Raw genomic sequence first — 25,351 nt, 5'->3', positions numbered from 1 at the left:
ATATTTATGAACCAAGATGTTTATTTTGGATTCCTTGACTTGATTCGTGCCCTCATGGGTCACTTCAAGTCTGTCCCAAATTTCTTTTGCTGAATTACAAGTTGAAATCCTATTGAATTCATTACGGTCTAAGGCACAATAGAAGACATTCATTGCTTTAGAGTTTAATTGTGCCTTCCTCATGTCATGTTCATCCCAGTCCATTTCTAGTTTAGGTACCTTAACACCATCTACGTAAATGGATGGGATGTATGGCCCATTTACTACAATGGACCACATCTCATAGTCTTGGGCTTGGATGAATATTCTCATCCTAGCCTTCCAGTATGAGTAGTCAGATCCATTGAAGAAAGGGGGTCTTTGGGTGGACTGACCCTCAATGTGAGAAGATCCAAATGGGGTTGTCATTTTGATCTTTTAACTCTTGAGTGGAAGAGTTTTTGGCTCTGATACCACTTGTTGCCCAGATAGACAACCCAAGAGGGGGGGGTGAATTGGGTTTTTAAAATAATTTGGCTAATTAAAACTTTGTGGATGATTAATTAAAAACTATAGCAAGTTATTTAATTAAAGCCTAGTGCTGTGAGTAATGTGCGGGGAAGAAGATGAGAGACAATGCACTACAAACACAAAGTTTTATAGTGGTTCGGAGCTAACCCTTGCTCCTACGTCCACTCCCCAAGTCTCACTTGGGAATTTCACTATAACCCCCTTGGATTATAGCCGGTTGTTTTGCAAGCTCACAACCAAACTTGTTGTTTTACGAGCTCACAACGAACTCGGTCGGTTTTCCCAGGCTCACCGACTAGAACCAACCCCGATTGTTTTTCCGGGCTCACAATCAAACCCTTACACACGTTGGTTTTAACTTGGCTCACCAACCAACCTTAAACCCCTTGATTCAATCCCCCGATTGAATCAAGTAAATACAAGAGATAGAAGAAAACAGAAAATAGCTTCTCAAAAAGCAGATTTAAACCAATATAATCGTAAAGGAGTTAGAAGCCCTCAAACGCTTTTAAGCTGGTGAAGAGGTATGGCTTCTGGAACTCCGGTCTCCTCTTGAAAGAGTGGTCGACTTGAATGCAGGAGGAGGAAGCTTTGATTGTTGGAAAGAAGTTGTTGGAGCAGTAAATGCAGATCTTCCCTTTTTCGTTTAAGAGCACTTGGAGAGCTTGAAAACTTGAATGCTTGGAGTGGAATATCTGTTCTCTGCCTTGCTACAGTCCTCTGTGGCTATTTAAGCCAACCCCCACGGAAACTAGCCGTTACTCTGCTTTTTCTGGCCGTTCTGCACACTCTGCGCAGCCTGACAATATGACCGTTGGTGGGTTGGAGTCGACTCGCGCAATCAGGAGTCGACTCGGCTGTAGCAGGAGTCGACTCACGCTTTTCCGGAGTCGACTCGGCAACTGTTCCCAATTTGAATTAAAGTTGCCGTCTTGACTGGGAGTCGACTCGTCTTGACCTGGAGTCGACTCGCCAACTTCTGGAGCTGACCTGGCAATTTTGGAGTCGGCTTATCCACTGAAGTCCGTGGATCCAATTTTGAATTTTGTCCACTCGAGTCGACTCGACTGTCCTGGGAGTCGACTCGAATCTCAGAGCCCGAACTCCCGATTCTCTGTCTTTTGGCTCATCCAGTCTTGGAGTCGACTCGAACTTCCTTGGAGTCGACTCGGCTCTCAGTTTCCGAAAGTTGGTCTTCTGCCTTTTGACGTGAAGCTTGTCTCGGAGTCGACTCGAATCTCAGAGGCAGTAACATGGTCTTCTGTCTGTTGATGGTCGCTCAGTCTCGGAGTCGACTCGCGTACTGCGGGAGTCGACTCGAATCTCAGAGTCCGAAAATCGTTCTCTGACTTTTTCCTTGTATTCCTCTGAGAGTCGACTCTTACCTTCTTTGGAGTCGACCTGCCAACCATCGGAGTCGACTCGCGTTCCACTGGAGTCGACTCGAATTTCAGACCCGAAAACTGCTCTCTGACTTTTCTTTGTGTTTCTCTTGGAGTCGACTCTTACTACCCTGGAGTCGACTCGTTGAACATTGGAGTCGACTCGCGCACTTCGGGAGTCGACTCGTTGACAGTTTCTGAGTTGAAGCTTTCTGTCCTTCTGTCTGTTCTCAGTCGGAGTCGACTCGTACTGATCTAGAGTCGACTCGAGCTCGTGCCAGTGAACTTGATACGCTTGGAGTCGACTCGTGATACTCGGGAGTCGACTCGAGTCTCAGACTTTGGTTCAGCAGACTTCTTACCTTATCCAAAATACTATGAACCAAATCTAGAGACACTTGGACAGGATTTTCACTGAAACACTCAATTGAATTCATTAGTAATCACAAGATATACTCAAATGCTTTGAGCTCATCAAAATCAAATGGGGTTTTAATCAATCACTCCACAATTATATGAAAGAATGTATGAAAAGAAGGTAATAGATTATGGATTAAATCATGGAAGACCTTAAGAAACAACTTAAGACTAGTGTTATGGCTGCATCCTTTGTGATCAAATAAGTGAGGCAAACCAAATAACCCATTAAATTTCTAATCGTTGATCTTTCAATTGTTGATCAGTTAATCACTGATCACAAACAAGCATCTGATTATTGATCCAAAAAAAAAGGTTAAATATATTTGACAATATGAATATTTAGATAAATATGTTTGATTGTGACATGTGTATATCACGTTTATTGTGTATGTGTTTGATTTTGTAAATAGAGTTCTAAATTTTTTTTAAAATTTTGTTAAAAAAATCCTAACGATGCTTTAAGGCGTCGTTAAAATCACGAATAGGTCCCAATTAGCAATGCGTTAAAGCATCGGTAAATTATAATTAACGACGCTTTAAACCATCGCTAAATCTCCACAATTAGCGATGATTTAAAGCATTGCTATGTAGTCGTTAATTGGCGACGCTTTTAAAAAGCGTCGCTAAAATTGCTAGTAATTATCGACGCTCAAAAGCGTCGGTAAAGCGTCGCTACATCCCGACGCTTTTAAAAGCATTGAAAATTATTTTTTCTACTCTTACATAGGCGACGCTTTGCAGATGCGTTGGAAAGCATCGGAAAGCATTTTACCGATGCATAAAAGCGTTGGTAATCACCTAAAAAAACATCGCTAAAGCCCCATTTTCTTGTAGTGGTACTATGGCTAATAACTTGTACTATAATTTTCAGTTAGACTAAAAGATGACTGCTAATATTTCACCTCCACCAAGGATAGGAGATTCGTTCTCGTAAATACACATTTGTTTCCAAGGATGGAATCGACATAGCAACATGGGAGATCAAAGTGGAATGTCGACATCAAGGAAGAATTTCTAGAATTTCTAGAATTTCTAAATGCTCTTTTTCTTGTAATCTTTCAGCACTTGAATGCTCCTTTCAATCGAAAGTCGCATCTCTTTGACTTAGAGTAAACATAAATTTCTATATTACATCCACTCAACGAAGTGGCAACCGATCAACCAATCAAAAATTCTCATGGTCATCTGAGGGCCATGATTTGTCGTCTTCATGTGCCTTTAGGTCGTGCAATTACGTGTTTCTGCACATCGGCTGCTTAGCTATTTCCAGCACTCTCTCAGTTGTTCTTTTGCTGAACTTTAGCAATCGCTTTCCAACTCTCCTTTCATTGTTTTGTGATTTTAACTTCAAAGTTAAGAGGTCCCTAATTTCAACAGTGGTTAAGATAGCAAACTCAAATTAGCTATGTCCAGATTTTCTGAGACACTGGTTTGTGGTCTATAAATGTGCTTAAAAAACCCGAGTTTGCTATGTTTATGAGCATGCGCATCTAGCAGCAATCAAATAATATCAATAGTTCTAAGAGATTGAAGAGGTCACGAATGAGTAGCCTATCGATTTCAAATTAATTAACCAGGGTTATACTGTAGTTAAGCTTAGTATTTATGGAAGTATGTTAGAAAATGAAGAGTGGAAACTGAAAACAGGGGAGAAGGAAAAGGCTGAATTCATTTCCAATTTTCTTGTTTAATCTTTGTACAGATTGGAGGTATTTATACATATTCGAGCTTGATTAAAGTGTAATTATAGCTTTTAAGAAATGCAAATTATAACTAAATGTAACTAATCTAAAAATTCAAATTGAAGGAGCTTCCAGAACACTGAGTTTGTTTCAACCGGTTCACTGTTTCAACCCGTTTCAACAGTCACTGTTATGAAATGTTATGACTATTGTGAAATGTTATGAGAGTTTAAATTTGACCGTTGAAGCTTTCATGGGAACCAGTTGTGCTGCTGGAAAGAACTGGTGGAGCCGTTGCTTGCCGGTTTGCTGGAAGTGGTTGTAACTCAGTGACTTTGTTATTTTGAGACTCCCCCTCAAGATGGGCATGGATGTTTAATGTGCCCATCTTGGATAATAGGAAATGAAAGGCGGCAGCAGGCAATGCTTTTGTAAATATATCTGCCAATTGAAACTTTGAAGCAATATGCATTGGATTAAGAACTCCTGCTAGAACCTTTTGTCCTAACAAAGTGGCAATCCAGTTCTATGTGTTTAGTTCTCTCATTGAAGATTGGGTTCTTGGTGATGTGACGTGTCGCTTGATTATCACAATACACAAATGTCGACTGTGGATGATCTATCTTAAAAAATTTTAACAGTGCAATTAACCAGACGATCTCACAACTGGTGCGAGCTAAAGACTGGTACTCTGCTTCTGCTGAGGATCATGAAACAATGGCTTATTTCTTGGTTTTCCAGCTAACCAATAAATCTCCAATGAAGATGCAAAAGCCTGAGATAGATCTTCTTGTTTTTGGACATGCTGCCCAATCTGAATCACTATAGGCTTTAAGGTGAAGAGGAGAATGGGAGGAAAACTATATACCTTGGCCTATAGAACCCTTCAAGTATTTCAGAACCCTGTGAGCTACATGTAGATGGATCTGTGTTGGTTTATCCATAAATTGGCTAGGAACATTTACTGCATACATTATGTCTGGTCTGGTAATTGTTAGATAAATGAGTTTGCCAACTAATCTTCTATAACTTGCAACATCAACCAATAAATCTTCGGATGAATGTGATAGTTTATGATTGATTTTCATTGGAGTTGTGACTGGTTTGCTGCCGAGAAGTCCAGTATCTTCAAGGATTTCAAGAGTATACTTCCTTTGATATAAGTGAATACCAGCAGTTGATCTTGCAATTTCTAGCCCCAAAAAAGATTTTAGAGTACTCAAGTCTTTGATCTTGAATTGGGTATGTAAATATGCCTTGATTGACTCAATTGCTATCAAACTATTGCTTCCCATAACGATATCATCCACATAGACTATAAGAGCAATGAATCCATGCTCATCACTTCTTGTGAATAAGGAATAATCAGACTTTGATTGCTGAAAACCAATAGCACTAAGGAAAGAGGAGAATTTTGAGTACCATTACTGAGAAGCTTGCTTGAGGCCATAGATGGATTTGTGTAGTTTACAAACCAATTTCTTGTTGGATGACTCTCCCTTAATCTGAAAATCTGATGGTAATTCCATATATATTTCTTCATCTAACTCCTCATGAAGGAATGCATTGTGGACATCCAATTGGCACAAATGCCAATTATGAATTGCCGCCAAGGCAAGGAACACTCTAATGGTTGTGAGTTTTGCTACCGGACTAAAAGTCTCTTGATAATCAAAACCTTCTCTTTGTGTATAGCCTTTAGCTACCAATTTTGCTTTATATCTTTCAATTTTTTCATCTGGATTGAGCTTAGTTTTGTAAATGTACTTGTAACCTACAGCTTTCTTTCCCAGAGGTAAAGTGGTAATAGTCCAAGTTCCATTTTTCTCCAGAGCTCTTATTTCAGCTCTCATTGCATCTTTCCAATGCTGAGAAGCCATGGCTCTAGAGGTGGGCAACGGGCCGTGCTGGGCCGGCCCGGCCCAGGCCCCCCGGGCCTAAAGACTAAACGGGCCGTGCCTGGCACGGCCCGTCCAGCACGGAAGGCCAGCCCGGCCCGGCCCCAGGCCCCTCTATTGGTGGGCCGGGCCGGGCACGGCACGCCACGGGGGGTTTCGCCGACTCTTACCCACCGATGTAAGAAAAAAGCGTCAGAAAATTGGGCACCCCGTGCAAGGTTGCCGACGCGTTATAGTAGGGGCGGAAAAAATTAGATTAGACGACGCTTTTGAACGTCGTCAGAATGCTACGACGCTCAAAAGCATCGTCGGAAGCCTTACAACCCAGTCACCTAATTTTTTTTTTCCACGATGCTTTACAAAGCGTGGTCGTAAAACAGGCGCCCCTCTATTTTTTTCTTCCTTCCCGATCCCAAGTCCCAACTCCTTCTCTCTCTCTCTCTCTCTCTCTCTCTCGCGGAGAACAACAATTCCGTAGAACCCTTTCTCCCCAATCTGCGGCATGAATCTGTGGCTTACTTGGAAGAGACAGGGTGAAGGGTACAGGTGATGCCGTTAATGGCGCCATAGCTGCGGGAAGTGAAGCCCAGGCAGCCGAGCAGGCCCTGGTGGTAAGGCAAGAACGTCTTCCGCCGCATCTCCTCCACCTGCGCCCGGTTTGCCGTGTAGTGCCGCTCGTGCGGAGACGGCGCCGGCGCCCTCCGCCGCCCCACCCAGTTCACCGGCTTCGCCACCGTTCTCTTTGAAGACCAGCCAACCGGTGGCGATGGATCCTTCGATTTCGCCTTCTCCGCCCCCGAGATCGCGGCGGCAGGCGGAGGATTGGCGGAAGAAGAGGAGTCGGCAGCAGCGGCGGCCGAGGCGGAGGGAGGAGGAATCAGCGGCGGAGGTTTGGACTTGGATTTGGATTGGGAGAAAGAGATCGAGTGCCAGAACTTCTCTTTGGTGTTTCCTCTCTCTCTTCCCTCGCTCTTGCTTCTATAGAGGAGATCTTTGAGGAAGATCCACTTCTTGGAGGTTCTTCCCGAGGAGGAGGAGGAGGAGGAGGAGGATGTGGAGGAGGACCGGGAGGACGAAGCCGAGATGGATAGAGTGGCCGCCTCCGCCTCGATCTGCTTCGGATCTGGAACCGGTTCTACATCTTTCGCTCTATCCTCTCGTTCTTCGACCTCCATTTGCCAATGGAGTGGCGCGTTCCGATGCGGGGAATGAGATCTGGCCCTCCGGCGAATCGATCGGCTCCGGAGCTTCAGATCCCGCCCCCTCACGGCCATTTCCGGCGGGTGACGCTCGGATTCGTCGTCGTCGTCTTCTTCTTTGTTGAGATCGAGGAGGGGGGCGAGGATCTGGGGCCGCTGGAGGTGGGAGCAGAGCTTCATGGGGCGAATCTGGCCGTTAAGGGAGAGCTCGTCGGCGGAGGTCATGGATCCGGTGGCGAAGGCGGCGGCGGAGGGGAATCGGGCAGAGAATTTGAGCTCGAAGGAGCTGGCGACGAAGGCGTCGGGGGAGTCGGAAGGGAAGCCGCCGCCTCCGCCGCCGCCGGCGGAGGAGAGGAATTATTATGCCGCAGATAATAATTCAATTTTTTTTATTTTTTTAAAAAATAATTCTAACGACGCTTTAAAGCATCGTTAGAACAAGTTTTATGCTAAAAAGCGTCGGTAAAGCGTCACTAATTTTCGATGCTTTTGGAAGCGTCGGAAAATATTTTCTCCACTGTAGCATAGGCGACGCTTTACCGATGCTTAGGAAAGCGTCGGGATGGTTTTTAGCGATGCTTAAAAGCGTCGCTAAAGGCCAAAAAACACGTCGCTAATGCCCTATATTCTTGTAGTGGCTTCAGTATAGGTTTTAGGATCTTTGATTAGAGAGAGTGTGTGTATAGGCTTTGTGGGATGATGAATGGTAGTTATAGGATAAATGCTTGTGTAAGGAGTGGATGGTGGAATATGAACTTGGATGTTCAGTAGATGTATTTGTGACTAATTTGTAATTGTAGTCCTTCAAATAGTTCGGTGGAACTCTAATTCTGCTTGATCTTCTGAGAGGAATGTTCTTGCCAGGGTGTTCATTTTGTGGAGGTGACTCATTTGACACATTTAAATATGCAGAACTAAGTGCTGGGGAATGATATGAATTGTCCATTTTTGTTTGATAGACTGGTAAGTGTATATCTGGTAAAGCCGGAGGTAGGACTAGTTCTAATGAAGTTGGAGAAAGTACAAGTTCTTTTGTACTAGAACTCTGAAAAGGGAATGTGGATTCATGGAAGACTACATCTTTGGAAATAATATTTGACTGAATTTCTAGGTCATAAACTTTGTATCCCTTAACCCCCGCTGGATACCCAAGAAAAACACATTTCCTAGCTCTAGGATCAAGCTTAGTTCTATTGTGTTTGAGAGTGAAAATAAAACATAAACAACCAAATACTCTTAGATGAGTGTAAGAAGGAATGGAAGTAAAAATGTCACGCCCCCACCTGCGCGGGGCACGTGAGGCACCCAGTGCCCACGTGGGGGCCACATGAGGGGGAACACGGGGCTCCCCTACCATATATTGTCCGGTTCCGGAGCTTTACGCAAGCGTCCTTCACCCCTCCCTGGTTTTGTTTTTCACCCAAAACGCGTCTGCAGGATTTGGAGACACCCGCCTTATATGCCCAGGCTCTGGAACGAGTCTTTCCGATGTGAAACTATTGGGCCTCACACCCTTTCCACCATCGGACAAGAGCCGTCCTCGGCTCTGATACCACTAAATGTCACGCCCCGAATTCGGATCATGACACGGCCGTGCTATTGCAAACCTTTGCCCGCAATAACACGCAGCCACTTTAAAACTTCAAATGTTTCGTCAATAAAAGATTGATTACAAAGCATCTAAAAATAGCAACATTTAATGTGTCATTTTCTTATCCCCATAATCCTGAAGCATGTCACGCTCCTCGTTCCTAGCATCTCCTATTCATCTGTAAGAACATAAATAAATGGGTATGAGCTATAAAGCTCAGTAAGTAACCGTGCATAATCTTATCTGATCAAGCATAATATTTTCTCATACTAGTGCATTAATTTAAGAAACTAACAATTGTTACAAAGTAAGCATTTCATATAACAAACCAGTCATAAAACTATGCATGTCCATTTATGCAACTTCATAAATATGGCTATGCATCATAAAACTTTTGTCATTATTCCATGCTTTGAAATCCGTACTCGTCATTATTCATGCTTTGAAATTCGTGCTTTCAGATGATAGTGTAGCTATGGTCACTATTATTACCCGTGACAGGGCCATAATCTTTACCAACTATTATTCCCCATTGGCAGAGTCTAAGCCAAGCTATTATAACCTGCTGGCGAGGGCCGTATGCCGAGCTACTATAACCCGCTGGCAAGGGCCATAATATTTGCCAACTATTATTTTCCGTTGGCAGGGTCTAAACCAAGCTACTATAACCCGCTGGCGAGGACCGTATGCCGAGCTACTGTAACTCGCTGGCGAGGGCCATGATCTTTGCCAATTATTGTTCCCCGTTGGCAGGGTCTAAACCAAGCTACTATAACCCGCTGGTGAGGGTCGTATGCCGAGCTACTGTAACCCGCTGGCGAGGGCCATAATCTTTGCCAACTATTGTTCCCTGTTGGCAGGGTCTAAACCAAGCTACTATAACCCGCTGGCGAGGACCGTATGCCGAGCTACTGTAACCCGCTGGCGAGGGCCATAATCTTTGCCAACTATTGTTCCCCGTTGACAGGGTCTTCTTCTAGTTACTATTACCCACTGGCGGGGGTCGTAAAGCCAAGTTACTTTTACCCACTGGCTGGGATCGTATGCCTAGTTACTGTTATCCATTGGCGGGGGTCGTGCATAGCGATCTGAGAGTTCTTAAAAACATATCATGCTTTTCATAAATCTTTTCTCATCGGTACATTGGAAAGTGAATAATGGCATCATGCTGAATAAAATTCATGATCATACTGAAAACTTTATTTTTCTTTCCATGCATCTTTCTACATCATCATAATCATGTGTAAATAATAAAATAATCATGATGGATGCTATTTATCCAAAATCATGTAATCATTTGCTAACACATGTTGGATCTTAATTTTATGAAAATATAAATAATCATATACAATTTTATAATTAAATAGTCACAAGTATTTGATAAAACATAAGATTATATCCGGGTTACTTACATTTTCCACAATTCATATACACAATTTCCATTCTATAAATAATACTTTTTCATCATATAAAACGTGATACATGATCCATAATAAGATTAAGACAGGTTACTTACCTTAATTTGCTCACCAAATGCCAATTCTCCAATACCTAGCAAGATCATTAAATTACATATCACTTGCACATTTAATTTCTATTTATTTATAATCTTAAAGTCATTTACAGCCCATCCATAGGACTCAATTTTATTTTCAGGTTTGTAGCCTAATTCAATTTCTGGTTCGGGCCCATGGCCCAATTCAATTTCTGGTTCTGGTCTAATCTATTTTCTGGCTCAGATTTGATCCAATTACTGGTTCAAGTCTGATTCAACTTCTGGTTCAAACCTGATTCAACCTCTGATTCAGGTCTGATCCAGCTTCTGGTTCAGGTCTGAGCCAATTCCACCCAATTGCCCTTTGGTTCAGGTCTGGACCCATTTGCATTCAGGCCCGACGTTTAATTAGGTTCTGGGTCAGACCCTTGGCCTGATTCAACTACTGGGCCCATTTGTATTCAGGCCCAAAAACACCATTAGTTAATTTATAATTAAACCTTATCAGTTCTAATTAATTTAAAGGGAACCTAGCCTCAAACTATATTCAATTTAGTCCCTATATTAAAATTTGAGCTTTTCAGGCCCAGTTAGTTTTGGTTTTAAGAACACTGGCCTCGAATCAGGGCCCAGCCTGGCCAGGGCTTCTAAAGCCAAGTTTATTTGAAGCCCACTCCGGAAATCAAGCCCATTTTAGCCCACAACATTTTTTTTTCTTTTCTTTTCCTTTCTTTTCTTCTTTTTCTTTTCTTTCTTCTTCTCCCTTCCCGAACCTTCTCTTTCTTCCTTCTTCGTTCCATCCCGATCTCCTCCCATTTTCTCCTCTTCTCCCACGAAACTGGGGAATGAGCTCGGAAGGGTGCTCGGGATGAGGCCGGCCCGAAGCCGACGGCGCTGCAGCCAACCGGCGGCACCGACGGCGGCCGAGGTCCCACCTGCGGCAGCCGCGGCCCGACTGGCAGCTCTACTCCTCCGCCTCTGGTGGAGGAGATGGGTCACAGCCACCCGTCAGGGAGCGACAAGACCGGCCGAAGCCGGTGATGCTCGCTAAACGCACGGCCGACACCCGTGGTTGGCCCGATGGCATCTACGGTGGCCCGAGCCGACGACGTCCATGGCCATCGGAAATCGCCCTTCAGTCCATCTTCTCTGATTCCCTCCAGCCACAATCTAATTGGTTCCCTCCATGGGAACCGGATTTGTACAAGCCGAGAACCATCCCCATGAATCGAGAGGTAGGTTCATTTTTTGGATTTTTTAGATCTAGGGTTTTAATAGGAAGGGGAAGTCACCGTTGAGTGGAGGGGAAGGTTCTTCAACATGGGCCGTCAATGGTTTTCAGTCAATAGACCCAGTGCCGGATGAATGCCGCCCATGATAAGATCTTCCCCTCTACATCATCTCCCTACCCATCTTTCTCTGTTAATCCTCTTCTAGCTAGATTGGATCTAAGCTATTAACATGTAAATCATGAATGGGGAGAAGGGTTAGGGTTTACCTAGCTCCGATAAGCCGTGAAGTATATCCGGCGAGCTGCTGTGTCTGCTCCGGTGGCGCAGTGCGACGACGAGCTATCAGTCCCCCCTCCTCCGGTGCCACTGCTATCTGGCTCCTTGCACAGAAGGAAGAAGGTGAGGAGTAGGGAGAGTGTAGTCGATGGGGTCCTGTACTCAGGACTCCATGGGTTTTTATAACCCTCCATCAACCTCAGAGGGGTGAGGGACCGCGGCTGTTAGGTGGTTATAACTGCCTCAACAGTTGCCGCCCTCCACCTCCTTCCTTCCAAAATTTCCAGATGGACCGTCAGCTTTGGTCCATGCCGGTCCATCTGGTCCGGGGTTTACAAAAAATGACTTCATAGGGAGACTTGTTTTTAAGTGTAGGAGTGGGTATCTCGTTAATTAGATAGGTAGCTGTTAAGACAGCATCTCTCCAAAATTTAGTCGGAAGTGATGCTTGAAAAAGAAGGGCTCTAGCAACAGTAAGAAGATGCTGATGTTTTCTTCCACTATCTCATTTTGTTGTGGAGTATAAACACAAGTTCTTTGATGTATAATCCCTTTGGAACTATAGAACTCGGGCATATGGAATTCCATGCCATTATCAGTTCTAATTTGTTTCACTTTGGCATTGAATTGAGTTTGAACTAAGTGAATGAAGGGTTGCAGAAGGTATCTAACTTTAAATTTAAATTTCATAAGGTATACCCAGGTTACTCGGCTATAATCATCAACTATAGTTAAGAAATAGTGATGACCTTGAATGGATGCTTGAGAATAAAGACTCCATATGTCACAATGTATTAAATCAAATGCAGAAGAAGTGATAGAGTTGCTCATATGAAATGGTTTTCTTTTTTTTTTTTGGCTAAATGACAAACGGTACATTATAGTGATTCATTTTTCTTCACATCAGAAATATGAGATTGTATTAAATTCAATCACTGGTTGGATAAGTGTCCTAGTCTAAAATGCCAAAGATCAAAAGAATGTTCTGTATTAGCATTGAGAACTTGACTTTTGGATTACTTGGAAAGAAGAGGTTGATTGACAGCGGGACTTGGAAAGAGAAAGTAGAGACCACTATGAGCTCTAGCAAATCCAATCGTCATCCATGAAGAGAGGTCTTGTATCAAGCAGAATTTTTCCAAAAAAGATAAGACATAAGGAAGCATTGTGAGTGAGTTTACTAACGGAGAGAAGATTAAAGATAAAGAAAGGTACACATAAAATGTTTGTGAGTGTTAAAAGTTCTGACAATTTTATAGTGCCAATACGAGTCACCTTTGCCTTAGTTCTATTTGGCATTTGAACATATGCTTATGTTTCACATGTTATGGAGGTAAGAAAGGAAATGGAGCAGACCATGTGGTCAATGGCTCCTATGTCAATTATTTATGGAGCTATTTGTTCATTGGTTAATTCAAATTTCTCTCGGTTGGCGAGAGGGCAGAGGAATTAGTAATGATGGAGGTATAAGGGAGAGTTGTACCGGCCATGTTAGAGTAAGATTGAGTATTTGATGTTTCTGTGGATGTTGTTGGGTTAGGTAGTAATAGCTTGGACATTAGGAGAGATGAATCACTTGACTTGGACTGATGAGGCATCTGAGCATTGATAAGATCAATAAGTTGCTGAACTTAAGCTTAAGTGAGAGCTGTCTGAGATGAGATCTACTCCTTTTGTTGGCTTTGAGTGATCACCTGATTTGCTAAATATTTATTTGAAGGAACACTATTAGGATTCCTAGGTTTGATCTTAGTAAATTTGAAGTTAGTTGGAAATCCTATCAGTCTATAGCATTTCTCCTTAGTGTGCCCAACTTTTTCACAATAATAACATACTATTTCAGACTTATCTTTCCTTTTTGTATGAACCGCAACAAGTGCAGAGGATTTAGAAGTTGGAAATATTGATGTACGTGCTTGTCTTTATCTTTTCTCTTGTAAAACTAATAAAAAAAGTTTTATCTAAAGAGGGCATAGGGCTCATGAGAATTATCTGACCTCTAATGTTGTCGTATGAATCATTTAGCCCCATTAAGAACTTAAAGACATAATCCTTTTGCTGAGCTTCACCAACAATTCCCACTGCATTACATGTACAATGCCCACAAGTGCAGGAAGGCAATGGCCTATAATTGTGTAATTCTTCCCAAATAGCATTGAGTTGGGTGAAATAATCACTTACAGATTTTGTTCCCTGCATAATCGAGCTGAGTTGATGATGAAGATGGTAGATTCTGACATTATCCGGTTGTGCAAACCGGGTCTTTAGCTTTCCCACACTTCCTTTGCAGAGCTAATGTATAGCACACTTGATGCAATTTTTCTTAAAATAGAGTTCAGAATCTATGAAAGGATCAGATTGTTGCATCTCAACCAGGGTAAGTAAAAAGGACTGGTTAATTCTGGTGTGGGAATAGTTCCATCAAGAAATCCCAACTTGTTCTTAATGGAAATGGCTAATGTGAAGAATCGATTCCATAAGAGGTAATTGGATCCTGATGGAGGAGGTGTGATCACCATAGTGTTAGCATTATCATTGTGATGAAGGAAGAATGGACTGTTTGGATCTCAGAAGAAGAAGGGATATGAGTCGAAGAATAGGCAGGAGAGATATGAGCTGAAGATTCTCCGTCTGCCATTTTTGGATATTCTCAAGTCAAGAAAAGATGATAGATACAGCTTACAACATCTCCAAGAAGGAAGAAGCAGAAGCTTGTATAACCATGATTCAAACTTCTAACTCCTGCTCTGGTACCATGTTAGAAAATGAAGAGTGGAAACTGAAAACGGGGAGAAGGAAAAGGATGAATTCATTTTTAATTTTCTTGCTTAATCTTTGTACAGATTGGAGGTATTTATACACATTCGAGCTTGATTAAACTGTAACTAATCTAGCTTTTAAGCAATGCAAATTGTAACTGAATGTAACTAATCCAAAAAGTCAAATTGAAGGAGCTTCCAGAACACTGAGTTTGTTTCAGCCGGTTCACTGTTTCAACCCATTTCAAGAGTCACTGTTATGAAACGTTATGACTATTGTGAAACGTTATGAGAGTTTAAATTTGACCGTTGAAGCTTTCATAGGAACCAGTTGTGCTGCTGGAAAGAACTGGTAGAGCCGTTGCTTGCCGGTTTGCTGGAAGAGACTGTAACTCAGTGACTTTGTTATTTTGAGAAAGTAGAAACTAAGGAGTAAGATAACTGCAGTAGAAAATTTTTAAGCAAAGCATGCAACAGCAAATAGTGCGGTGATTGGTTATCTTGCCACAAATCACTTTAACCTCACCACATGTGCAAAGACATGCCAGTAACCCAATGCGTAAGGTAAGCTTTCGTTGTTGTATGCTGAATCAAAGGCGATCATAGATCTCCAAGTTTGACACTCAATGTGCCAAAAGAGGAAACCCCAAAAGCTCTCGTCAGGGATCGTTTGTGCGTTCACATTCCAAAATCTAGTTCAGGTAATTCTCTTATTCATCATGTTTAAAATATCTACTTGAATTTTGATTGCAAGTCTCATAGAAATCACAGGACCATTTGATATACTCCGTGTGAGATGTAATCATGATATATCTGATCTGGATATTGTAATATGTTCCTCTAGGCTATATCATATATACTACAATAATTGGGTACTGCAACCTTTTTATCCTAGGTAGAATATCAAGAACTGTACATTTATATAAGAAAGTAAATGCATGTATGTGTATAGATATATGTACACATGCATGCACACATACGTATGCAAGGTACATAGATTCACATGTATATATGTATGTATGTACGCAATAATGTGTCATTTCACAAATATATGCATATGTACTCAACTGCACAAAAAAAAAAAAAAAAAACATACTTTTCATTACCTAATTATATGCACGTTGATGCACACATGCACCATGTATGAACATCTAAGTTTATTATAAGCCTTAATGTATCTCCAAATATGGTGGGATTTGTGTACCTGAAATACACTTAGAAAAGATCTACCGAAGTGATTGAAACAATATACTTTTTATGTTGTCGAGTCCCTCAAGCACCAAACTCCGAGGTAGATAGCTGGCCACGGATTCTGATCCCCATGAATTTCTCATATTAATTGAGAGCTTGTGAAACACCATAAAGACTAAAGTTAAGCTGTTATTGATTGTTTCTACTTTTATTGGAAGAGCTACTGATTCATGTGACCAAACAAAGAGAAAGGAGGAAAAAAGACTTTGCTGACTTTGAAAAAGCTGAAGGAGGAAAAGAGGGAGAGGATGAGTCATCCAGGTAGATGATAGGTGGAAAAGGCTCACACCCTTCAAGTCTTCCTGTATATAAGCACTAACATGTTCATGAGAGAGTAAAAGGAAGCCAGGGAAAAGGAAAGAGTTGAAAGGAAGGAAAAGGAGAGTTTGGGTGGTCTTTGAGGTAGTAGAGCAAACCTATTTGCCATGGGAAGGCCTCCTTGCTGTGATAAGGTTGGCATCAAGAAAGGGCCTTGGACTGCTGAAGAAGACATCATATTGGTCTCCTATATCCAAGAGCATGGGGCTGGAAACTGGAGAGCTGTCCCTACGAATACCGGTGAAGTGTCCAAACTCCTATATTTTGTTTGCCTTTTTCCTCGCTCAACTCCAATGATCTGTGAGGATTTCTATCGAAGTGTCCCATATTTTCCACTTTTCTTGTTACACCTTGCTTTTCTCTCATAATATCAAAATTCAATCATTTTTAAGCGTTTCAGTTGTCTTTTTATTGTCCTTTTACTTTGCCTCAACTTACTTTTTCTTAAGAAGAAATGTTTCAACTGAACTGAATGGGCTTATACCGATTCCTTAGTTTGTTATATTCATCTTTGATATTGTAGCTTTCAAAGATTTTTCTGGGGCAATCCGTGAACATCTTTGATATTATCTCACTTTTCCGTTCTTTAAATCGTAGGCTTGCTAAGATGTAGCAAGAGTTGCAGACTCAGATGGACCAATTACCTCAGACCTGGAATAAAGCGTGGCAACTTCACCCCACATGAGCAAGGAATTATCATCCATCTTCAGGCCTTGCTTGGTAATAGGTAATCTTAATTCTTTTCTTCCATTCCATTCTTTCACATTTTTTTTCCAGAAAAATACTGATTCTGTCCGCAATTAAATGATAAAATGATTATCCTTATCCATTGTATGAACTGCCATGATTAAGAAGGGAAAGAAGAAGAAAAGAATTGTGAATCTTGATTAGAACGTGAGATAAAGAACTCAAGACTAATAAACCTTTTGCTTCTCTCTACTTATGCTTTGGTCTTCTTTTCCTGTAGGTGGGCAGCAATAGCTTCTTACCTTCCCCAGAGAACAGACAATGATATAAAGAACTACTGGAACACCCATCTCAAGAAGAAGTTCAAGAAGTACCAGACAGCAATTGATAGCTCTATGATCTCGTCTGATTCAGGCGCCAGCTGCCATGAACAAATGTCCAAAGGCTACAGCATGGAGGGACGAATTAGGATCCCAGGCCTCACTGCATCGCACTCACCAACCTCCAGATTCTATCAGAGCCCCTCCACCTATACTTCCAACACCGAGAACATCTCAAGACTCCTTGAAGGATGGATGTGGTCCTTACCAAAGTCCGCACAAGACATGCACCAACAGAGCACCATCATCGACAGCGATGGCAATGAATCATTACAAGGGAGTCAAGCTAAAGGTGATCGATGGAGCTGTGCTGCAATAGCTAAAGACGACCATGACTCACTGCTCTCATTCGAGAACCTTAGCAGCATTGCCTGGGAGAAGTCATCATCATCATCACTTCACTCGGTACTCCAAGGGACACAGCTCGCACCGGCTGATGCTGAGGCCAAACGTGGGGTGGCGGATGGCGCACAACAGCCTCCTTTATCTTTGCTGGAGAAGTGGCTCCTTGATGACACCTCAGGGCTGGTGGATGGCCTCATGGAACTTCCTGCTGACTGCTTCTCGAGCCCAATGTTGTAACTGGCATATCATGCCCTCTTGATTTCTCTGCCGAGCTTTGCATGAGTGGAAACAAATACGAAGTAGTGCAAAAGCTGTCAGATGACCAACTAGTACTACGATCAGTCTATCATCTAATAAAAATTTAGAAATAATAGGTATGTCAGATGGGCTCTTGTCCCCAAATGTAAGACAAGGAGCAATGTTCCTGTGAGGATTATATGAAATAAGTCATCTATCCAGGCTTAAACTTCATAAGATCTTTTTGCCCCTCTTTCCTTTCCTATATTTTTGTATTGAAAAATTTATCTCTATTCCAAGTTTTACTCAATTTTACCTAGGTTGATGGGAGGGCATATCGAATCAGATCTCTCTGGTTGGTTTGGAGTAGGAGAAGAATTAGAAAAGATGTGGAAATTTTGGGACAATTTGATTCGAGAGAAAAAAGAGAACTTCCTTTAACAAATGTTCCACCATGACTGCCTTTTTGGTCTATTTCTTTGCTTCGCTATCGCGCTGTAACACTATTATAGGGACTTGTAAGTGTCAGCTGAACCTGAAATAGATATGTACATGCCATCCTCTTCATACAAAATTGGTTAGGTTCCCCTCCATTTTTTTAAAAAAAGAGAAAAATTTCTAATTTTGCTTGTTAGGGCATTTCACTTAGGAAAAGAAATTTTCATTTGTTTCTCTGGAGTATCTGTCATAGTTCTGTATTGGTTACTAACAGAGATAATCTATTTACCATTAGATAGCTAGAATTGATTTGATTTCTTCATAATAGTGCTTCAACTCTAAGAGATTATGGTGCATATGAAGCACATGATCACGAGTGGAAATTTTCGTTCGAGCTTGAAATTATCATATGATGAAAAAAGATTTTTCTTGAAAAGAAAAATTGTAGGACTAGGTTGCATCGATCCCCGGATGATGGTGGAGGGATGGTGGCAATATAGTTCTTGATTAACCTTTATCTAGGACCCTACTATATATTACACCGAGGCCATGTGATCGCGACATGACAATTTGCTTCCGCTAGCTTGTCGAGATGATACCATTCAGAGATATCGTCTTGTGAGTTCTACCTCCCTAAGATAACACTATACTTGGGGATCTTGATCAGTTTCCAAGATTCTTCCTAGTAAAGACTTGGCAAAAGTGAGAATTATTGGTGTAGCCTATCAAACAAAGCTAAGGACCTAGGACATTGGTGCAGAGGGAAGAGGGCATGGCTGTCTTTCCTCCCCTTAGAAAACCTCTGAAGAAATTAAGATTGATATGCAATGTCAGGACTATTGCAAGAATTTAAACCAACAAGGCAACAAAAAAAAAAAAAAACTAAGAATAGAACAAAAGAAGAGAAAGGAAGCTTCCCTGACATGCTACACCCTAACCTAAATATCACGAGGCACTTCCAAACCCTCCATGTTTCTCAAAGTGCAAAAGAATTAGTTTGTAGTTGACTTTAGATAGGCAAGCCTTCAATTCTCTTTGCAAGACTTGGTTGAGCTTTATTTGTTATAAGGCTACTTGCTTGAGAGATGTTGCTGATGATCTAACCCTTTGGGGCAAATTGGTATATATGGAGCATTTTGGAGGCTCAAAATCTTTGTGGGAGCAATGTCGAACTAACGAAAATCACTAAAAGCTACCTAAAACTTGAGAAAATCAGAAAAATTTGGATGAAGCTTGAATTCTAGAGTCTTGGGCAGTTTTACTTCTTCTAACAATAGGCCATACGCCATCAGAATATATCTAGTGATAAAAACCGGATTGTCGGATCAACTTCAAAAACAACAGAGGCCCTAACATTATACTCAACCATCGACTTCGGTCTTTTCAAGAAGACAGATGGACAAATAGCTACATATTTTGCATTTGGCAAGACCAAACATCTACATAATTCTACTTTAAAGAGATTGAAAAATAGGTAAATTGATGTCCAAATAATATGAAAATTGAAATCCTCTTGTTAAATTATTTTATGAGATTCAGCTTACCTAATATTTGATGCTTTTAAGATGTATACAAGATTTAAGAATGATTGGGATGTTTCAGCAATAGTGATGTTATGGGTCTCACTAATGATGGTAGTTGGCTATTTCATAGAGTTAGTGGGTACGTCATGCGTCAAAGGCACTAGTTGGTGTAGTCCCACTACAAGAAAACTCATCTTTCCCGGCGCTTTTTATAATCTTTACCGACGCTTATAAGCGTAAAAACTGGGCTTTCCCGACGCTAATGAAAGCGTCGGCAAAAACAACATTCGCCGACGCTTTAAAGCGTCAGGAAAGCCCAAAGGAAGCCCAGCTCTGGGTTTTCGCCGACGCTATAAAGCGTCGATAAATGTATTTTTACCGACGCTATAACGACGCTTATATGGCGTCGCCTAAAGGGATTTTTACCGACGCTTTGTAAGCGTCAGCGATGGCGTGCGAGCCCGTACCAAATGGGGTTTTTAACGACGCTTTAAAGCGTCGAGAGTGGATTTTTTTTAAAAAAAAGAAAAACAAAAGCATATTAAAAAACATATTATAGTAATATAAACCTGCATTACATTTACATCAAGACAAACATACAGATCATTCGAAACATTCATATTGTCATATAAGATTAAATTTACATAAGTTTAGAATTACAATGTATTTTGAAAAATATAAGAAAGATACATATAAAACTCATTAAATAATAGTCTAAAAAATATCAGGGACCGCATTCAGCCCCATCATCATCTCTGCGAGCTATTGAAGTATCAGGAACCTAAAAAAAAAAAAATTAGAAGTTAGGAATATGAAAATCATTAACTCATGCAAAATAATAATTATGTATAGTCATCAAATACATATAGTTATTTACCTGAGGAGGGAGAAATCGCTGTAACATAGATGAAATATGCTCAAGCTGAGACTGCAAAGTTTGTTAGTTCTGTTTCAGCTCTGCCAACTCTGCCTGATGGCGATCCTTCATATCTTCAATTATTGCCCGAAGTCTACTAACTTCTGCATTGCTACTGCCTTCTCCAGCATTTCTTGTATACATGCCCACTGCAGACAACTGAGTGGGGGTAACTCCAACGCCATAACCCCTCACTCGACCATAACGCTCTGGGCCCAATAATTCAGCGAGCACCTGAGCTTCGACATGACTGGTCGCGTCGGATGATGATGACTCTCCGACGCGCTCTGAAATAAGAGTTGTTGCCCTGTCCTATATCTCTCAAAAGAAAAAGTCAAATTAATGTATGCCAATAATAGAACTAATAATAATATCGTTGAAAGATTCAAAGATGAATACATACAACTATATTTCTTGACTCCTCCCGAACAAAACTGCCATCTCGGTGGGTGTGAGTCATCTTATAAAACTCCACCTTACTAGGCTCCCTCCCATTATCATCCATCTACAACAAAAAGTATATTGGCAAGCTAGTTATCTTGATACATGCTATATGATAGAGTAGTTAAAAATAGTTTCAAAGAGTTTCAAAAAAAACTTACGAATTCAGCTCTACGCCTAGCATAACTCATCGAGCCTGAAGTATGAGGAACAGTCTGAGAGGCTCGTGCAGCTCTACCAATGTTGGAATATGTCTTCCCAAAAAAAGAATAAACAATATAATATATTTAATGTATAAATTTGTAATCTATATTATTAGTAAATACAATCTAAAGTATTGAATTAATATACACAACCTGAGCTTTCTCGGAAAACCAGTAGTAGACAAGCTCCCTCCACTGATGAGGGATTACATCAGGAGGACAAACATGGGCAACCTCCTCTTCTGTCATACCATCGTGCTTCCAGTCCGCCTTTAACTTGGCCCTATATTCTTTCCACTTGCGGTTGACGGACTACAACACCCAATCATGGCTCTCTTTAGGAAGCAAAAACTTACGCTACACCAAAGTAATTAAAGAATGTTATAACAATATTAAATCAAAAAATAAAATTGTGATAGTAAGCAAATTCAATTATTTACCTCAATAACTTTAAGAAGCTCAACCTTATACGAAGGAAGCATTTCATTCCATTTTGTATAGTTGAGCGGACACAACTGACCATTCCGCGCAACCGATCCTAGAAAAGTCGATAAAATGCTTGCAGCCCTCTTGATGGGCTGCCCCAGTTTATTGCAATGGACAACGATCTTCTCATCCTCATGTAGATTCCACACATCCCGTGCTCGAGTGGGTCCTCGTGTCCTCCTCACTCTCCCCAGTCCATCTATAAAAATAAAATAAAATATACATTAATTAAAACATTAAAGGCAAATGATTTAATATATAAAATGTAAATCAAATTACCTTGGATATGCACGTCATCCATGTCTGGACAATCAGCAGGTGACACGTGCTCAGACTGAGACTCGTGTTGAGTATGGAACTCGTGCTGAGAATGGGACTCGTGCTGCTGGGACCGTAGGGACTGATCGGAAGAAGATCCCACGGATGTGTGCTGAAACTCAACATCTCTGAATCGTTTTCCTCGTGGCATGTTGTTACCTAGTATGCACAGAAAGAATCAAGGATTTTCATCAAAAGAAGAATAAAAAAAAAGGATTGAAAGCCTGTTGAGCTGGCACCTGGAAAACTGCACCTGAACACTATAATCAGATACAATTGGCCCAACGTATAAAGAGCATGCAATGTGAAGCTCGGATTGCAATGTAGACAATGCTTTGAGGAACAGAATGTGATGGACTGAATGAACAGGAGCCCTCTTGTTCAAGAATATCCTCTTATCAGACATGACAAGTTAAAAGCAAATATCCATATATTATTTAGGAAAACAAAAAATATTACACTATCTTCAATCAAAATCAAGGATAAAGAAATGTTATATTACAAAATGTAAAATAAAAAAATATATAAAGTAATAATAAATGAACCATCCAAGTATTAAATAATAGCAGGGAATTACTTTTGTCATCTACACTTAAAACCTAACAAAACCAACAAAATATAAAACACCATATGGCTAGCATCGTGATAAAATAATTCTTGTAAACAACCACAAATAAAGAAGCATCATTTTTACTACTGAGGGTGAGTATTGTATAAGTAAAACCAATTGACGTCAATAAAGAGTGACCAACATCGACATTTATCCTCTATGGTGTGTACTATGATGGCAAACTGAAAGCAACCATGATTTTCCCAAAATTCTTAACAAGAGAGTAGCATAAAAGGGAGTTAAAAACGTATGTGGCCAACAAGAGAGTTAGATATATTTGTGATTTGTACTTCAGTTTGACTGATTGATAGATTTTAACATTAATTCTGTACACTCTAATTGCAGATAAATGTGACCATGTTTCTCCGGTTTCCTTACCAAGGGAGAAGCATGACAGAAGAGATGGAAATAAACAAACACGAGGTCTCAGTAAAAGCAAACAATAGGCTTGTAGCAATATGCCCACAACTTATTAATTCATGCAGTTACCACCCGGGAAAAAAGAGAATTAAAGAAGAGTCCATTAACAAGCATGAAACTGGATCCTTAATGAAAAGCAGGGTATCTTTAACAGACATTGGAAATGCTAAACATAAAAAAGATGAAGTTGACCACATAGAAACAAGTCAAATACCTATTTTGGTTTCAATGCATCTTCAGAAGATCCTAACTTTATTCTCTATAATCTCTGCAGTTGTCTTGACATGATATAACGGAAATATGAATCCATGGACTTTGACAAAATACATATTCAGGCGAATCCTCTGTGTGTGTGTGTAACAGGCCCCCATGCAAGCAGAAAAGTACAAGAAAAAATGTCAATTAATAAAGAAAAAAAGGAAAATAAACAATGAGCTAAAGAATCAAAAGGACAAGAGATGATTGTATATATAGACACATGCACAAACGCACACACGCACACAACTGTTAAATGTGTCAGCATATGAAAATTCATCAACTAACCTTCAAGTTCTCAAGATGTCGCCATAGCTCTTCATCATTACCTTTTAAGAGTTCAGATAAACGTGAAAGCGTAGAGTGAATTCCCACAGAGCTATTATCTAATTGTTGACAGAAATGGTCCACAGAATCACTCATCACTCCTTGCTTTTAGAAATGCAGCAAGAGGAATTACAAATTTAAAGCTTCTTATTTCTCTAGCTTGTGATGTATGCCTCAGGCGACAAATGCATGCAAATGTCAAGCAAGGATCTGAAAGAAACTTTCTCATCGAGTGCATGAGATACAGGTTCTGTCAGAAAGATCAGACAGTATCATTTGCTTTTCTTATAAAGCGTCTGTTGCCCAGATAGACAACCCAAGAGGGGGGGGGTGAATTGGGTTTTAAATTAATTTGGATAATTAAAACGTTATGGATGATTAATTAAAAACTATTGCAAGTTATTTAATTAATGCTAAGTGCTGTGAGTGATGTGAGAGGAAGAAGAGAAGAGACAATCCAATGCAAACACAGAGTTTTATAGTGGTTCGGAGCTACCCCTTGCTCCTACATCCACTCCCCAAGTCTCTCTTGGGAATTCACTATAACCCCCTTGGATTACAGCCGGTTGTTTTGCAAGCTCACAACCAAACTTGTTGTTTTACGAGCTCACAACGAACTCGGTCGGTTTTCCCAGGCTCACCGACTAGAACCAACCCTGATTGTTTTTCCGGGCTCACAATCAAACCCTTACACACGTTGGTTTTAACTTGGCTCACCAACCAACCTTAATCCCCTTGATTCAATCCCCCGATTGAACCAAGTAAATACAGTGTGTAAAAGAAAACAGAAAACAGCTTCTCAAAAAGCAGATAAAAACAATATGAACAATAAATGAAGTTAAGAAGCCTCAAACGCTTTTAGATCGGAGATGAGGAATGGCTTCTTGAACTTCTGGTCTCCTCTTGAAAGAGTGGAAGACTTGAATGCAGGAGGAGGAAGCTTTTAATGTTGAGAAGATGTAGTTGGATGCAGTTATTGCAGATCTTCTCTCTTTTTCGTTGAAGAACAAGTTGCAGAGTTGAAAGCTTGAATGCTTGGAGTGGAATGGTTGTTCTCTCCCTTGCTACAGTCTTCTGTGGCTATTTAAGCCAACCCCCACGGAAACTAGCCGTTACACTGCTTTTTCTGTCCGTTCTGCACACTCTGCGCAGCCTGACAATATGACCGTTGGTGGGTTGGAGTCGACTCGCGCGATCAGGAGTCGACTCGGCTGTAGCGGGAGTCGACTCAAGCTTTTCCGGAGTCGACTCGGCAACTGTTCCAAATTTGAATTAAAGTTGCCGTCACGACTGGGAGTCGACTCGTCTTGACCCGGAGTCGACTCGCCAACTTCTGGAGCTGACCTGGCAATTTTGGAGTCGGCTCATCCACAGAAGTCCGTGGATCCAATTTTGAATTTTGTCCACTCGAGTCGACTCGACTGTCCTTGGAGTCGACTCGACTGTCCTTGGAGTCGACTCGAATCTCAGAGCCCGAACTCCCGATTCTCTGTCTTTTGGCTCATCCAGTCTTGGAGTCGACTCGAACTTCCTTGGAGTCGACTCGGCTCTCAGTTTCCGAAAGTTGGTCTTCTGCCTTTTGACGTGAAGCTTGTCTTGGAGTCGACTCGAGCTGTCTGGGAGTCGACTCGAATCTCAGAGGCAGTAACATGGTTTTCTGTCTGTCGATGGTCGCACAGTCTCGGAGTCGACTCGCGTATTGCGGGAGTCGACTCGAATCTCAGAGTCCATAAAATGCTCTCTGACCTTTTC

General features: G+C 41.2%; 2 protein-coding genes across 2 annotated transcripts; one reads left to right on the top strand and one right to left on the bottom strand.

Moving 5' to 3' along the window:
• Positions 1 to 6,314: 6,314 nt before the first annotated feature.
• LOC120107408 (uncharacterized) lies at positions 6,315 to 10,562 on the bottom strand. The gene is made up of 4 exons (XM_089927747.1): positions 10,470 to 10,562; positions 8,699 to 8,771; positions 6,651 to 7,420; positions 6,315 to 6,617 (listed from the first exon to the last, which is right to left on the bottom strand). Exons 1-4 carry the CDS (start codon positions 10,560 to 10,562, stop codon positions 6,408 to 6,410), a joined length of 1,146 nt encoding a protein of 381 aa, XP_089783873.1. The 3' UTR covers positions 6,315 to 6,407.
• Positions 10,563 to 16,017: 5,455 nt separating this feature from the next.
• LOC103707675 (transcription factor MYB60-like) lies at positions 16,018 to 17,965 on the top strand. The gene is made up of 3 exons (XM_008792251.4): positions 16,018 to 16,253; positions 16,611 to 16,740; positions 16,981 to 17,965. The coding sequence occupies exons 1-3, from the start codon at positions 16,121 to 16,123 to the stop codon at positions 17,660 to 17,662; spliced, it is 945 nt and encodes a 314-aa protein (XP_008790473.1). The 5' UTR covers positions 16,018 to 16,120; the 3' UTR covers positions 17,663 to 17,965.
• Positions 17,966 to 25,351: the final 7,386 nt, after the last annotated feature.

Source organism: Phoenix dactylifera, chromosome 2 (assembly GCF_051530095.1).
Source record: "Phoenix dactylifera cultivar Ajwa chromosome 2, Ajwa_hap1_PhDact_Kaust_v1.1, whole genome shotgun sequence".
NCBI lineage: Eukaryota > Viridiplantae > Streptophyta > Magnoliopsida > Arecales > Arecaceae > Phoenix > Phoenix dactylifera.
The sequence above is the reverse complement of the archived record's forward strand: the minus strand, read 5'-3'. Positions and strand labels throughout refer to the sequence as shown.

Bases quoted from the DNA above. Each gene is read 5' to 3' on its own strand.
- LOC120107408 (XM_089927747.1), bottom strand. From the start codon at position 10,562: ATGGGTCCAGACCTGAACCAAAGGGCAATTGGGTGGAATTGGCTCAGA. The intron at 7,421-8,698 runs GTTTGCAATAGC...GCGGCGGCGGAG, and splicing joins GCGTGTTATTGCGGGCAAAG to GCGGCGGCTTCCCTTCCGAC. The intron at 6,618-6,650 runs GTTGGCTGGTCT...ACGGTGGCGAAG, and splicing joins CGAAGGATCCATCGCCACCG to CCGGTGAACTGGGTGGGGCG.
- LOC103707675 (XM_008792251.4), top strand. From the start codon at position 16,121: ATGGGAAGGCCTCCTTGCTGTGATAAGGTTGGCATCAAGAAAGGGCCT. The intron at 16,254-16,610 runs GTGAAGTGTCCA...TTTAAATCGTAG, and splicing joins AGCTGTCCCTACGAATACCG to GCTTGCTAAGATGTAGCAAG. The intron at 16,741-16,980 runs GTAATCTTAATT...CTTTTCCTGTAG, and splicing joins CAGGCCTTGCTTGGTAATAG to GTGGGCAGCAATAGCTTCTT.